At 41.3% G+C, this 17,179-nt stretch overlaps 1 protein-coding gene across 5 annotated transcripts in view; it reads left to right on the forward strand.

The window, feature by feature from the left end:
• TENM2 (teneurin transmembrane protein 2) overlaps positions 1-17,179 on the forward strand; it is a 1,030,924-nt gene that overhangs the window by 811,275 nt on the left and 202,470 nt on the right. For all 5 annotated transcript variants that reach the window (XM_061149488.1, XM_061149489.1, XM_061149490.1 and 2 more), the window contains one exon: positions 1,702-1,907. In XM_061149488.1, the coding sequence (XP_061005471.1) occupies positions 1,702-1,907 (206 nt within the window). The remainder of the gene's footprint in view (positions 1-1,701; positions 1,908-17,179) is intronic.

Consider the following 17,179-nt stretch of genomic DNA (forward strand, 5'->3'; position numbering starts at 1 on the left):
TGAATATATTCAGAGGAGTCCATCCATTACAGAATGCAGGAGGGAGCCTGCTTCCCCTGCTTTGCCTTTCAGGCTGAAGTTTTCAGATCCACAAGGCCACCAAAGTGATCAATCGAAAAATGAAAAGACTCTCAAAACCCAAAATGTCTTCAATTCTTTCTGTATTTGATTTCAGCTGGTTTAGAAGATCTTAAGAAGCTAGGAGATTGTGGTTTTATATTTCAAGTTTAGAATCCATTTGAAGGAATCACAAATGGCCTATATGAAACCAGCTTCCAACAAGGTTTTATTCCCATTTTAGAGAGGAGATTAATGAGGCTCTGGGAAATCAATTAACTTGCTCTTCTTGGGCAACTACTAGTAACTCTCAGCTTTTTCTTAATTCTATATTTGTAAAGCAAACCACCCTCTGAAGTGCAAGTGACCCTGGCTGGTTCGTTGTTATTAAGAAATCCTCTTTTAAAGGTGAATTTTCTGAAACTCCTATTACTAAAGTTCTGAAGGATGCAGAGTATGTGCAACCAATGGTTTCTATGTAGGTGATTTCAAATAATGCAACAGAGATGCACCAGTGTCACCCTGTGAGGGATGTGGTTTCCGCTTGATTCTTAAGTCCCTCCCTTGAGCAGGGAAGAAGAAGTGAAGAAGTGAAGTCACTCAGTCGTGTCCGACTCTTTGTGACACCATGGACTGTAGCCTACCAGGCTCCTCCATCTGTGGAATTTTCCAGGCAAGCATACTGGAGTGGGTTGCCATTTCCTTCTCCAGGGGATCTTCCCAACCCAGGGATCAAACCCAGGTCTCCCACATTGCACGCAGACACTTTACCATCTGAGCCACCAGGGAAGCTGCTAGCAGCAGTATTGGGTCAGCCTGAGGGCAAGCCAGCATTTTCTGTTCAGTTATTTTATTTACTTTGGACTGATTTTTATTCACTGATGTCTCTTTTTTTTCTTTTTTAATTTATGAGAATGTCAGAGTATATTGGACTTGTTTGTGGCTGGAAAGAATAATTAAAGGCTGCACGAATTACATTTCATGCCAAATTAACATCACTCTCCCCTCTCCTGCTGATGATTTAACATCCCAGTCACATTTGGGGTGCTGGAAGCTTTACATGTACTTGTCAGGCTGTAACTCTTATGATAGTTGATCAGTAAAGAGCAGTCACAGAAGTTCAGGAAGCATTGTGCCAATATTTTGGATGCCCTGGGGTATGCGTTTCTGTGTTTCTTATTTAAAACCAAAATCGTTTGTTTTGTTTTTCGTCTGCCCTGTTCTTTGTTGTTGTGCACAGGCTTTCTGTAGTCATCTTGAGCAGGGGCTACTCTCTAGTTGTGGTGCTCGGGCTTTACATTGTGGTGGCTTCTCTTGTTGCAGAAAACAGGTTCAGGGTACACAGGCTTCAGTAGTTGGAGCACGTGAGCTCGGTAGTTGTGGCTTACAGGCTCAGTAAGTGGGATCCTCCTGGACCAGGCATCAAATCCGTGTCCCTTGCATTGCCAGGCAGATTCTTAACCACCAGATGACCAGGGGAGTCCCTCAAATCTAAATGTTTTCAGCTGTGACCTGAAGAGAAATTTGCCATGAATTTCATCTTTGTATATATTTTTTTAGATCCTAACATGTAATCAGTCGGAAATGCAGAGCCAAATAATGGGTACACATGTCACCAACTTGATGTCAATTCCTATTTTCCAGTGCCCTGGTCCTTGAAGAACAGCAGCATAGACAGTGGCGAAGCAGAAGTTGGTCGGCGGGTGACCCAAGAAGTCCCACCAGGCGTGTTTTGGAGATCGCAGATTCACATCAGTCAACCCCAGTTCTTAAAGTTCAACATCTCCCTCGGGAAGGATGCTCTCTTCGGTGTTTACATAAGAAGAGGACTTCCACCGTCTCATGCCCAGGTAGGACCATGCTTGATATAGCCACAAGTTTAAAAAATACCACTGCGCACCCACTGAGGCAGCTATAATGAAAGGACGGACAATAATAAGTATTGGTGGAGATGTGGAAAAATTGGAACCCTCATAGGTGGTTTGTCAGAATGTAAAATGGAGAGCCACTGGGGAGGGAATTCAATAGTTCTTCAAAAAGTTAAACAAAGAATTACAGTATGACCCAGCAATTCCATTACTAGATATATTCCTACAGAGGACTGAAAACTCTCTCATTTAAAAACATACATAAATGTCCATAGCAGCATTTATTCATAATAGCTCATAAGCGGAAACAACCCAAATGTCTATCAATTGGTGAATGGAGAAACAAAATGTAGTCTCTCCACATCATGGGATATGATTAAAACATAAAAGGGGATGAAATTTTTTTTTAAATAAGAATGAAATATTGTTACATGGATGAATCTTGAAATGTTTTGTTACCTGAAAGAAGCCAGATACAAAAGGTTATATAGCATATTTGTTGTTCAGTTGTTCAGTCGTGTCTGACTCTTTGCTACCCCATGGACTGTAGCACTTCAGGCTTCCCTGTCCTCCGCTATCTCCCATAGTCTGCCCAAACTCATGTCCATTGAGTCAGTGATACCATCCAACCATCTCATCCTCTGTCATCCCCTTTTCCTCCTGCCCTCAATCATACCCAGCATCAGGGTCTTTTCCAATGATCCAGCTCTTTGCATCAGGTGGGCAAAGTATTGGAGCTTCAGCATCAGTCCTTCCAATGAGTATTCAGGGTTGATTTCCTTTAGGATTGACGGGCTTGATCTCCTGGCAGTCAAAGGGACTCTCAAGAGTATTCTTTAGCACTACAGTTCAAAAGCATCAATTTTTTGGTGCTCAGCCTTCTTTACGGTCCAACTGTCACATCCGTACATGAATACTGGAAAAACCATACCTTTGACTAGATGGACTTTTGTAGGCAAAGTGATGTGTCTCTGTTTTTTAATATGCTGTCTAGGTTTGTCATAGCTTTTCTTCCAAGGAGCAACTGTCTTTTAATTTCATGGTTGCAGTCACCATCTGCAGTGATTTTGGAGCCCAAGAAAATAAAATCTGCCACTGTTTCCACTGTTTCCCTATCTATTTGCCATGAAGTGATGGGACCGGATGCCATGATCTTAGTTTTTTGAATATTGAGTTTTAAGCCAGTGTTTTTACCCTTCTCTTTCACCTTCATCAAGAGGCTCTTTAGTTCCTCTTCACTTTCTGTCATTGGGGGTGGTGTCATCTCCGTATCTGAGGTTATTGATATTTCTCCCAGCAATCTTGATTCCAGCTTGTGCTTCATCCAGCCCAGTACATATGATGTACTCTGCATATAAGTTAAATAAGCAGGGTGACAATATACAGCCTTGACGTCCTCCTTTCACAGTTTTGAACCAGTCTGTTGTTCCATGTCTGGTTCTACCTGTTACTTCTTGACCTGCATACAGGTTTCTTAGGAGGCAAGTAAGGTGGTCTGTTATTGCCACCTCTTTAAGAATTTTCTACAGTTTGTTGTGATCCACACAGTCAAAGGCTTCATTGACTAGTCAATGAAGCAGAAGTAGATTTTTTCTGGAATTCTCTTACTTTTTCTGTGATCCAATGGATGTTGGCAATTTGATCTCTGGTTCTTCTGCCTCTTCTAAATCCAGCTTGTATATCTGAAAGTTCTTGGTTTACATACTGTTGAAGCTTAGCTTGAAGGATTTTGAGCCCTATCTTGCTAGCATGTGAAATGAGCACAATTGTGCGGTTTTTAAATATTCTTTGGCACTGTCCTTTGAGATTGAAATGAAAACTAACCTTTTCTAGTCCTCTGGCCTCTGCTGAGTTTTCCAAACTTGGTCAATAGAGTACAGCACTTTCACAGCTTCATCTTTTAGGATTTGAAATAGCTCAGCTGAAATTCCATTACCTCCACTAGCTTTGTTCATAGTGATGCTTCCTAAAGCCCACTAGACTTCACACTCTAGGTGAGTGACCACACCATTGTGGTTATCTGGATCATTAAGAGCTTTTTTGTACAGTTCTGTGTATTCTTGCTACCTCTTCTTAATATCTTCTGCTGTTAGGTTGATACCATTTCTGTCCTTTATTGTGGCCATCTTTGCATGAAATATTCCCTTGCTATCTCTAATTTTCTTAAAGATATCTCTAATCTTTCTCATTCTATTATTTTCCTTATTTCTTTGCACTGTTCACTTAACAAGTCTTTCTCATCCCTTCTTGCTGTTCTTGGAACTCTGCATTTAAATGGGGATATCTTTGCTTTTCTCTTTCACTTCTCTTCTTTTCTCAGCTATTTGTAAAGCCTCCCCAGACAACAATTTTGCTTTGTTGCATTTCTCTTTCTTGGGGATGGTTTTGGTCACCGCCATATGACTCTATTTATGTTGTCTGGAATAGGAAAATCCATAGAGACGAAAGGAGAAGGAAATGACAACCCACTCTAGTACTCTTGCCTGGAAAATCCCATGGACGGAGGATCCTGGTAGGCACAGTCCATGGGGTCGAGACAAAAAGAAGATTAGTGATTGCCAAGGGTAAGGGAGGAGGGAATTGGGACTGACTGCTAATAGCTATGGGCTGTCTTTTCTGGGTGATGTAAGTGCTCTGAAATTAGATATCAATGATGGTTGTACAACACAGTGAATATACTAAAAACTACCAAACTGTAAATGGTGAAATTTATGTTATGGGAACTATTTCTCAAAAAAAAAAAAAAAATGGTTACTTCCCTACCATGATGTAGTTAGCTTATCCCGACTAGACCTTTGCTAATCGTCGGGTACTTTTTGTTCAGGGATTTGGGTTATTTGTTAAAGCATCCCTAGGAGACAGCCCACTGTGTTTGACAGGAGTGATATAACTTTAACCAAAATACAGCAAACACTTTTCTGTGGCTTCCATGTTCTTCCTCGTACTGAGTTCCTTGGGAAATGCTTGACACTGCAAAAGTGAGATTATTCCCAGCATTGGAAGTGAAGAGGTTGGATTGTATTATGGATTTCATTATTTTTCTTTTCATCCCTCCTGGTAGAGATTTTCTTAAGCATCCCACTTGGGATACATTAACCCTCATCTAGTTTGGTTTCCTTTACCAGTAAGAATTGTGTATCCTCAGGAAAACCAAGTCGTGTTTCCTGCCTCAATTTGCTTTCAAATCCAGCAAGTATATAAAGAAGTCCATTAGGAAAATACGCCAGTGGAGGGAAAAACACCCTTAACTACCCTTTTTATCCAGTCAAAGCTAGCTTTTTAAAACATGTGTTGCAGAGGTATTCATCCAGAAAATTCAGTGGAAGAATGTAAAGCTTTAAACCCACTGGCAAATGCAAAGCGGGCCGCCATTTCTGTGTCTTTAGCTCATAGCAGACATTGCTAATCGATGACTGTGCTTTTTCCTCACTAAACTCGGTGCACAGATGCCTCCAAGAGAGCCTTCAAAGCAGCCACTACCAACTGACCAGTGTTGGCTCTCAAGATGAAATTTATTTGCAGTCCCATATTTACAGCCTGAAACAATCGATATAAGGGACTAAAAGGACTGTTTCTTTTCTGAGCACAGAGGGCTGTGTAGGTTTTTAACACCATATACAGCCCATGCTATAGGGACCAACATGTAAAGTGGTAATCAATAAGTCCTCCTCCATCCATCCATCCAGAAAAATATTTATTGGTCTAGGTGCTGATTATCCAGAGGTGAGTTAGCATAGCTATTAAGAGAAGGAAATGGCAACCCACTCCAGTGTTCTGCCTAGACAGTCCTGTGGACGGAGGAGCCTGGTGGGCTGCTATCCATAGGGTCGCACAGAGTCGGACACGACTGAAGTGACTTAGCATGCATGCATGCATGCAACTAACCAAAACTCCTGATACAAAAATCACACCTGTCCTTCAGAGAGACTCCCTTAAGAGAAAGAGAGAAATTCAGCTAAGAGGAGTCCCCGAGGCATTTCTGTAACTTCTGGCCAGGAGCAGGGAGCCAGTCTGGGAAGTTATGCAAAGTGTTAGAGGGTCTCCCTGACCTTCAGACTGCACCGTTTCTTTTGTAGCATAATGAAAGATCGACAGCAGTGAAATCTGCTTGTTGGCATTATTCGAGTAAGTAGGAGCATGCCTCTGGGCACAGCTGAGCATAACTTTCCTCTTAGCCCCTTGGACACCAGGAGGTTTACTGGGGGGGAAATGTCCCCTTTCGACCTTGTTCTGAAGCACTGCTGTCCCCCTCTGCTTGCATGCTCTGAGCAGTCAGAATCACGGAAAAGCCAGTGATCATGGCAAGTCAAGTCGGTAACTCTCTGAAACTGACTGTGGGTGGACAGCAGGCAGAAACACGCTCTACCCAGGTTCCCCGCTGTTCTGACATTCAGGACTCAGACCCTCCATGACAGTGTCTCTCCTGCTTTTGCGGCTGTACCACGCTGTCCATCTCCTGCCAAGCCGGTGATTTTTCTGGTGATCGTTCTCTCAAAATAGCTCCACTCCAGGGACAGCCCCATCCCATTTCTCCAGAAGAGAAATGAATAGGCGTGGGCTGATGTGCACTGAGGTTGCAGTCCAGCTGCCAGTCTGGGAGTTGAGCTTGACTTGGAGGGTCAGGTAAGCGAGCCATGGTGCAGATGCTTAGAAATGCATGAGACAGCTACAATACAGGGGCGCTTCTTCAAAAAAAAAGAAAGAGGGGAGAAACTGACTCCCCATGCATCTTCACATTCATTTGCTATTATTTCGAACACTCGTGTCCATTTGATGAGTTACATTTCCTGGAGGAGATGGCGCTTAGCCCCACGCAGGGATAGGCAACTAACTCACGTCTCAAACCATTATAGAATGTCTCATTTCTATTGGCATATTCTATCAAGGAACATAAGTTCTATGGGGATTGGCAGACTAGCCAAGGTGACTCATTTGAGCTGAAAAGAGAGAAAGAGAAAGAAGTGGGGAGGGGGAGGAATGTGAAAGTCTCTCGGCTGCATTGCACGAAATGGCTCTGCTTAAATTTTATTGAGGATCGTGCTCTGACCAAGTGCCTACAAGGTTTAGTACCCTTGTCCAAGGATATTAAATACAGAGGAGAATCCTTTCTTCCCTGTTTAAATTTCCCAAAGAATCAGAGTCTGTCCCAGTTGACTTTTAGAAAGTGGCTTTCTATAGAAATGCAGAGGCAGCATGGCATAGAGGAGAAAGTACTGGAATTAGCGAGAAAGCTGAGGATGAAGGCATTGCTATGTATTAACCAGGTGTCCTCAGATGTGCATGTTAATCTCTCTGAACCTCAATTTCCTTGCCTACCTGTTGCTGTAGTGACATCTCCCAGTGTTGCTGTAATTACACCTCCCCCCACAAAGGTAGGATGGGAAAACACTTTGTAAATAGAAATACAATATAAAAATATGGTACACAAGTGTCTCATCATACTTAGAAATCTTGCGTGTCCCTAGCCAATACTGTCTATCAATAAGCAATTATGTAAATATAGGTTTTTAAAGTAAAATTAATTGGCTCATTTTTTTCTTCTTATCAAAGGACAAATTGTTTTCATTACAAACAATTTTTTTACAGCACAGAGGAACAAAAGGAAAGCAAAAACACCCATAATTGGAAGCAGTCCCCTTTTGCTAAATATTTATACAGAGTTTTTGCTATAATAAAACAAATCAGTTGCAATTAAAAAAAAAAAAAAAAAAACAACTCAGAAGCTGAATGGTTTAAAACCACAGAGGCTATTTCTTGTTTATATCAGTGACTTTCGACCTGGGCCAATTCTGCCCACTGCCCCCACCCCCGCCCCCATGACGTTTTGCAGTGTCTGGAGATATTTTTGGTTTTGCCCTAAGAAGAGGTTACTCCAGGCAGGTAATGACCGCTAGACACACACAGGAGAACCCTCCATAACAACCAGCCCCAAAGGGCGAAAGTGTTGAGGTCAGGAAACCCTACTTCATGTGTTCATTTCAGGTGACATTGGACTTTACTCAATATCAGTCTCATTCAAGGCCAGGGAACTGTGGAGCTTCCACTGTCAGGAACATGACTAGTACTCTGTCTCAAAGGAAAGAGAAGACGAGTGAATTATGCACCCATCCCTAAAGTTTTCTGCTTTCAAGCATCACATATCATTTACGCCCTTCTACGGACCAAAAGCAAGTCAGATCCTAACTTCTGTGGAGCAGGAATTACAGTCCTCTGGTGTTCCTGGATGGAGGGGCACCAAATATCTCAATGAAAGGCCCTTATGACTTACAGTAAAACTTTGGGAGACCTGTCCTCATGGCCAGTCTTTGTGTACACCCTTAATTCTTTTCCTGAAAGCAACTCTTAAGGATTTTATATGAATTGCCAAATTGTCCTTCTGAAAGCTTATACCAGTTACCCTCCATACCTCTAGAGAAGGAAATGGCAACCCACTCCAGTACTCTTGCCTGGATAATCCCAAACACAGAAGAGCCTGGTGGGCTACACTATGTGGGGTTGCAAAGAGTTGGACACAACTGAACAACTAAGCGTACACACACACACATACCACACACACACTATACTCTCCTACCACCAGCGGCAGTGTATAAATGTTCATTTTATTTACTTTAACTCCTATAAACCAGATACTATCATTGTTTAATTTGTCCATTTGAAAGATAGGTATTATATTGTCTTTTAAGTGCAGCATTTTCACACCCTGAATTTCATTTTTTTAAAAATACTTAGACACAAAGAGGAAAAAAAAAGGAGTCAGTCTAAGCCACTCTCAACCTACCAGCTCAAATTCTTATGGGGCTAGTGTATGTAAGGTAGCCTAGTCTATCTTGCCAAGTATTTGAAATCCTACCAACCGTGTCAGGTTTGCTTGACCCCAGTTTTAGAAAGGAAGCAGATGAGACTTACAAGTTGTCATCATCATCTGACCTGGCAGTGGTACTGGGATCAAAGGAGATCTCAGAAGCTACTGATGCAAGTGAGACTCTTGGGTGGTTAAGGCAGGAAGCAGGTTTACTTGACAGTTCATCACTGATTACTACCAATTTGTCAAGCCAAGTCAAATCCTGCATGAGAACAAGTCAGTAATCGGCAAATTAGGTACATGAAAACCGGAGCCAACAAGATGCAGTTATTGCTGGGGAGCCCTGCCGGGACTTCACCTTCTCCACAATCCTGTTTAGCAAATCTCAAAAATGCCTGTTTCATCACTCAGACTGATGGAGCCATGAGTCCAGTCAGTTCCAGTGGCAACTTGAAAGTGTGGGGTGGACTTTCAGGTCCAGCTGTAAGGGTTTATTAGGAGGAAGTAGTGAGGATTAAATGATGCTGAGATAGAAGCAGACGCTGTCAGCCCCCGTGCTTTACCCTAAGATGTGTCTGTGGGGTGGGAAGCAAAACTATCCACACATTCATTGAACGATAGAAGGGAACTATTTAAGAGACCACAAATTGCCCCATGATCATACCAAATAAGTGCAAATATGGCAGATTGAGCATGTACAGACCAAGATCAAATGAGCTGAGCAAACATTCCTGTTTGTCCTCATCAGCAGAATTCTCCTAAATGACATTTTTTAAAGGCAAATTTATAGATGGTGATGATGAGTGGTGTTAGCTTTTTCCCATCTCAGTTTATCCCTCTCCAGTTCAGAGCCTTATTTGAAAATGAATTCTCTCTTTCCTTGTCCTCTTCTCTCTTGTCCAAGCAAGTCAGCTGTACATTGTTTGCATTAGAGATGTAACTAACTGCATCCCTGGGTCACTGGGATGCCCGCGTGTTCTGAGCAGCCTGGTTCTGTCGCTGTGCCCCGCCCAGTGCCCATTGCTCGGTCACACAGGCTCTCCTTGGACCTCACTCATCCTGCAGAACTGTGTTCGGTGATCTTATGGGGATCCCTCCCCATACCAGGTTTGGCTGTCAGCTTACATAATCACCACATAGCATTTTTTAAAATGTATTTTTAATCGAAGGATAACTGCTTTACAAAATCATGTTGGTTTCTGCTGAACATCAGCATGAATCAGCCATAGGTATATAAATATATATATATATATATATATATATATATATATCCTATCCTTCTTGAACCTCCCTCCCAACTCCCCCCACCCTGATGCCACCCTTCTAGGTTGTTACAGAGCCCCAGTTTGAGTTCCTTGAGTCATACGGCAAATTCCCATTGGCTATCTATTTTACATATGGTAATGTAGGTTTCCATATCACTCTCTCCATAAATCCCACTGTCTCCTTCCTCCCCCGACCCTGTGTCCATAAGTCTGTTCTCTATGTCTGTGTCTCATTGCTGTCCCACAAATAATTTCATCAGTACCATCTTTGTAGAGTCCATATATATGTGTTAGTACATGGTATTTGTTTTTGTCTTTCTGACTTACTTCACTCTGTATGATAGGTTCTAGGTTCATCCACCTCATTAGAACTGATTCGAATGTGTTCCTTTTCATGGCTGAGTAATATTCCATTGTGTATGTACCATAGCTTCTTTATCATTCTTCTGTCGAAGGACATCTGGGTTGCTTCCATGTTCTAGCTATCGTAAATAGCGCTGCAATGAACATTGGAATACATTTGTCTGTTTCAATTTTGGTTTCCTCAGGGTATACGCCTAGTAGTGGGCATTTTAATTTCATTTTAGGAAGGGGCATATTTTTACAGGGATGTTTTTCAGACCCTTCCTCTCCAAAAGAACTTGAGGTGTAGAGAAAGAGTTTGCGAAACCAAGAGAACCTTGGTTTCTGTATTGTACTATATTTTGTACTGTACTGTATTTTGTACTGTACTGTATTGTACTGTATTTTGGACAGGTCTTTCTCAGGAGACCCCTTCCAATTATCTGGTAGCCTCCTACAGGAATGGAAACTGCCATTTAAATCAATGAGTATCCTCCTAGGCAGTCGCCAGTCAGGAGAAATCTTAGGAGATGCTTGAGTTTTACAAGGGATCTGGTATTGAGAAGGGCACATTGAATATTTTTCCAAAAAGGCATTGATTTGAGTACATGGAACTCAGGGAGAAAGACAGAGACAGAGAAAGCAGGAATGAGTAGGAGGGGGCAGTACCAAGCCACATATTTTGACTGAGCAGAATCTCAGAGGTCCTGTAATTCAAGAGTTTCCAGTTTTCTAGGCAACGACCTGTATCTTAAAGTGGAATCTTATGTAGAACCCCATATATAAAATAGGTTGTGACAGTTTTATTAGCATAAGTATGGTTTATAATTCAAATCCATATTTATTATTATAATGTTTTAATCTCTATGTGCATATGTTTCTTATATGTGTTTATTACATGTGTTTTAATCTCTATACATGTTTGTATGTGTAACTATATATATTTATATATTTAAATACATAGAAATAGAGACACCAAAAGAGAAACTAAATTCATAAGCTTGGTCACCTGTAGGAATAGGTGAGGAAAAAAGGACTGAGAATTAGATTTAAAGAGTATTTTTTCATCCATAATAAAGCATTGAAGGTAACGTGAACCCTTCCCCATCTGCAAGACACACACGTATGTGTGTACCCATAGAATGACTGAAAGTAAATGTGACACAGTGTTAACATTCATTCCAGTGGTTGAAATATGGGCAGTCTGTCAACATATTCTTTATGCTTTTCTTAATTTTAGCAATCTCTCTCTCTTTAGGAAAAGTGAATCTGTGACAAACTTGAGTCTGTTTTGAGTAAAACAAACATTAAGAGGTTATAGATGATGACTCTAATCTTGTATCACTCTCAGGATTCAATTTATTTATGTACTTTGTTTTGTTTGCACAGTTTTGAGAAAAATCACAGTGAATGTATATAAGTAGTTGCAAAGAGCAACTGCATTTTTTTCATCATTTCCTTACAGGCTCTGGCTAGTCTTCAATTAAATTGATCCATGAACTTGAAAGAAGAGCAATAGACAATAATCATTTCAAGGTTAAATAACGTAAAATATCTAACTATTCACATCTCTTGCCTCAGATACAGAGGTAGAAAGGTTGTACCCCAAACTAAAGCTGTGAAAGTCTTTATTAAAAACAACAAAAAAAAGAAAAAGCGCTGTTCTGGAACATGCTACATGTTCTTTTTTTTAATTGAAGTATAGTTGGTATACCATATTATGTAAGTTACAAGTGTACGATATAGTGATTCACAATTTTTAAAGATCGTACTCTATTTATAGGTATTATAAAATATTGGCTGTATCCCTCATGTTTTACAGTATATCCTTGTAGCTTATTTTTTATGTAATAGATAGTACTCTTCTATTCCTGTATTTCCCATCCTCCCTCCCCTCTCCCCACTGGTGACTACCAGTTTGTTCTATCTATGACTCTGCTTCTTTTTTGTTACATTCACTAGTTTGTTGTGGTTTTTAGATTCCACATACAAGTGATATCATACAGTATTTGTCTTTCTCTGTCTGACTTATTTCATTTCACGTAACACCCTCCATGTCTATCTGCGTTGCCACAAATGGCAAAAGTTCCTTCTTTTTATTGTTGAGTGGTATTCCATTGTGTGTATGTTATGTATATATCTATCAAAATATGTATATGTGTGTGTGTATATATACACACACACACACACACATGCACATCATATATTGATCCATTCATCTCTCGACGGACACTTAGGTTACTTCTATATCTTGGCTATGAGAAATAGTGTGGCTATGAACATAGGGTTGCAGCTACATGTTTACTTGAAATTGCATTCCTGGTTTAATATCCTGACATTAACTTGTGTCTCTGCTCTGCCTGCATTTGGTTGAACAGGATCTCCAGTGGAGTTCCTTATACAACTTTTTCTGAGCAGACACACATCAGGTGGATTCAAAGAAAGCCCAGTGCGTATCTTGAAGTTTCTTGATAAAGGACAGAGTAACAGAAGGTCAAATCTGTGTTCAGAGGTATTAAGAAAAGCTTTATTCCAAACTCTTCACAAAAATTAACTGACTTTAAAAATTCACTGAAGCCCCTCTCAGTACGGATGTCTGTAGGGAAGCCAAAGTTGTTAGAAGGCAAAAATAACCATTAATTATCTGATCTCTTATAAACATGTTCCCCACTCAGAGATTCCACCCCCCCCCCCCCCGCCATTTAACATGAATTATGATGACAGCATTATTTGAGGGCTACAGTGTTTCATATAAAGTATTTTACCTTCACAACAACCCTATGATGGAGGCACTGTTAGGAGCAGCCCCGTTTTACCGGGGAAAGAACTGGGGCAGAGTTTAGGGCCTCAAAGCCGGTGTGCACTGGACGCGGCAGACAGGCGCCCGTTTCCCTCCTGCCGGAGAAAGTGAATGCTGCCGGCCGTCATTCCCAGGGGCATCCTGCAGTGAAATGCCAGTGTGTGTGTTGGCAGAGGAGAATTACAGCTCAAGCCCAAGATAAGAATTTCATTAAATCAGAGGAAGTGATGCTGGAGATCTGCTTCTGAGTGCCAGGGGGACTTGGTCAACGTGGATCCAGCCAAGGTAGCACAGTTAACTACCGTGGCAGAGAGAAGCGGCAAGGAAAGTGACACGATCGGCACTTCTAAGTGGGCGGTTGTAATAACATGAAGAGGGGTCCTAGAGGATTTGATGAAGACAACCAATATGTTTACATTTGTTTGTGTGGCGCCAGTCAGGCTACAGTGACGCTGCATTGTTCTCAGATAGTTTATCAATTCTGAGATGCACATGATGCTCGTCTTTTGACATGTCTGAAAAACAGGGTGCATTTTGCAGTCAGTATAGCGGAGAGACAATGAAATGTTCGTTGTCACATGTTTGTGTATACAGGAAAGCTCAGTGTTCATTCTAATAATTAGAGTGTGGTGGCAAACATAACCTGAACATTCCTAAATATGAGATAAAAATACTTTCATAGTTACAGTTTTATTGTTCAAGGTAAATTCCAAATAAGTCATTTTCCCATGTGTTAAGAGCATCCGTTTTAAGTGACCTTTTATTATTTCCAAATATGCTCAGATGAACTTGATCATATTGTGTATGTCGAGTCAGGGTGGGTATTTAAATATAATTTTTAAAATATATAAATACACAAATAAAAATAAAGTTTAAGCAGACATTCTGTGGAATGCCTGTGCAGCTGTTTCAGACACAGACGAGCGTGGGATAGGGTTCGGACCAGACCAGATGGCCAGGGCTTGCAAGCCGTGCAACCTTGGGCAAATCCCTCAGACTCTCTGTGCCTTGGTTGCTTCGTCTGTAAGATGAAGATAATAATATTACACATTCATAGCTTTGTTGTGAGATGTAAATGAGGTAATCTTTATAAAGCATTTACAACTGTGTTGGCACAAAGAAATGATATCAGCTACTATGTTTTTCAAAGCATCCATAATGCAAACCCCACAAGCCCCCAAACAAACAAAGCAAAACAAATTCCAACAGTTTTATTAAAAGATAACTTTTATTTGTTATAAGAGCAATATATAATGATGATAGGAAAAACAGAAAACATTAAGATTTTTAGTATATTTTTAGTATATCTTTTGTTCACATACAGTAATCATTTTTGCAAATTTGAGTCTTGTCATACATACTGTTTTTACCCTGATTTTTTGCATAATGATAAGTAGGAAACATCATTCTATATCTGAATATTCTTCCATAAGCTCATTTTAAATGCCTCAAAAATAGCTCATTCTATACTTTAAAAAATTTTAACCAAGTTCCCTTCTTCAACATTGTATTCATTCTGTAGTAAACATCCTCATAGGCATACGTTCATTTAGTTTTTAATAATTTCCTTATATGAATTCTCAAGAGTGGAATTGCTACTTTTCTAACAATAGCAATAGCCATAAGAATAGCCAATACTGATCCAGTGATTACTGTGAGCTAGACCAGATGCACAATGACCCCCAGAGGTAGGAAATTTTACTATTTTCATTTTAGGGATTAGAGAGCAGAGACTCGGTTTAGTAACTTGTCTAAGGTCACAGTCAGTCAGTCAGTCAGTTCAGTCACTCAGTCATGTACAACTCTTTGTGACCCCATTGACTGCTGCACGCCAGGCTTCCCTGTCCATCACCAACTCCCAGAGCTTGCTCAAACTCATGTCCATTGAGTCAGTGATGCCATCCAACCATCTCATCCTCTGTTGTCCCCTTCTCCTCCCATCTTCAATCTTTCCCAGCATCAGGATCTTTTCCAATAAGTCAGCTCTTCGCATCAGGTGGCCAAAGTATTGGGGCTTCAGCAGCAGTCCTCCCAAAGAATATTCAGGACTAGTTTTGATCTCCTTACTGTCCAAGGGACTCTCAAGAGTTTTCTCCAACACCACAGTTCAAAACCATCAATTCTTTAGCACTCAGCTTTCTTTATAGTCCAAATCTCACATCCATACAGAACTACTGAAAAAACCATAGCTATGACTAGACAGACCTTTGTCAGCATAGTAATGTCTCTGCTTTTTAAGGTCACAGTACTGCCTGGTGAAAGGATCAGGCCAGTTTGGAGACAAACCACCCGTGCCCGTGACTGTGCCTCTTTCACGCCTGAGAAGGCATTTTGTGACTAGACACGTTCCCAATTTGCTCCCTCTCCTCAGTGATATATTTGATTTATTTTCACACGCAACCTGCATGAGACCCTCCTATTGATCTTAGGAGGGCAAGGATCCAAATATGACATTTCTGATAAACCACTGGCTAAAGACAATTAGATGGGAATGTGCAGTAAATAAGAAATCACATCAGCAAGGCACTAAGAGGTGAAACCTCCATTCTTCTGACCCCATGGTAGAGCTTCAGCGCATCTTGGCATGGCCTAGAGACGTTCATCAGTTTCATTGAACTTGACCCCTACATTGCGGCTGGCTTGGTCTTCAGGTTGGATCATAAGGCAGCACAATGAGGGCATTACCTTGTGGGAAGATAAAATACGAAATCAATCCAATCATGCGCTCAACAGATATTCACTGCAGGTCTGTGTTGGGGATGCAGAGATGAAAGACATTTTAAAAAGATAGGGACCTGACAAGTCAAGTAACAATGGCATCATCGTGCAGGGAGAGTCGTGAGATGAAGTACCAGGCAGAAGATTAGAACTGATGTTCCAGAATAGGCTTGGTCTGGGTTGGAATCTTATCTCCCCTCTGTAGTAGTTGGAGGTTAGTGGATGAAACTCTCTAGATTCAGCTTCACCATCCGTTAAATGAGGACTGTACCTTGTCGGGTTGTTGAGAGAATAAATGAGATAATGCCCAGGAAAGAGTGAGCACCCCATGGAGATCAATCAATCAGTCTGACTGGGGCAGAGCCCTTACCACTCTCTCACAGGTAACCTAGCAACCAGAGGTCTCTCCAAGCAGGATGGCAAGGCCTCTGGCAGAAGGCAGTGCTGGTTTGCAAGCTTGAGTTTTCGTTGATCTCCCTCAAGACTCTAGTCCAGATTGCAAAGATTAGGGTCTGCCAACTTGGTCAGGTGATTTCTGTCTCCTCTCAATCCTCTTATAAATGTATGAGGTGGTAGGGGGTTGGGGTGCCTTTCCTGGGGCACGTTGCCCAGCACATCCAGCCATGTCCAACCCAAGCCCACCTTTCCACAGGTGGACAGCACACATCCTGTTAGCACTATTGTACTCTGCATTTCTTGAAGTCGGTGCTATGTATCATTTATGGAGTTTGTTCCTATCACTTGTATGATCATCAAATGTTAGCTATTACCATTCCTAAAGAGTTGGGTGTAGGAGGTTTAAAAGCATAAAATTGGCTACTAGTTCTAACCTGTGAAGGATTTTAGGGCAGCTTTCTGAAGGAGATGCTACCCAAGCTGACTGTTAGAAGGTGAATCCAGCAAAGAAAGAAAAAAGGAAGAGAGGGAAGACCCTTCCAAGCCAAGGGCAGTGAAGAGCCCCCTTCAGTATGGGTTGTGCTGAAGCTTCACATAAGACTGTCTTCTTTTTAGAAACTGTGCTTTTCTTTAGCTGTCACTCACCATCGAGGACATAGCTTTGCCTTTGAGACCTGGCTCTTATAAGGCCAAGAGGGACCAAGGAGGGCAGCCCCCTGGAGGTTTAGTGGCCATGACCCTGTGTTGAGTTACTGCGGGCTTTTAGCCATGTACACAGCCCCTACTATGCATCCATGTTATATAAAAGGAAAAAGTAGCCAAACACCACAAAGCTATGAGTTACCCTTGAAACGGGGAACACACGCTTTTATGTGCTGAGGGGAAGTCTTGAAAAATAGGAGATCAAGCTTATGGTTTTCAACTGTTTCTC

The sequence above is a fragment of the Dama dama genome, chromosome 9 (assembly GCF_033118175.1).
Source record: "Dama dama isolate Ldn47 chromosome 9, ASM3311817v1, whole genome shotgun sequence".
Lineage (NCBI taxonomy): Eukaryota > Metazoa > Chordata > Mammalia > Artiodactyla > Cervidae > Dama > Dama dama.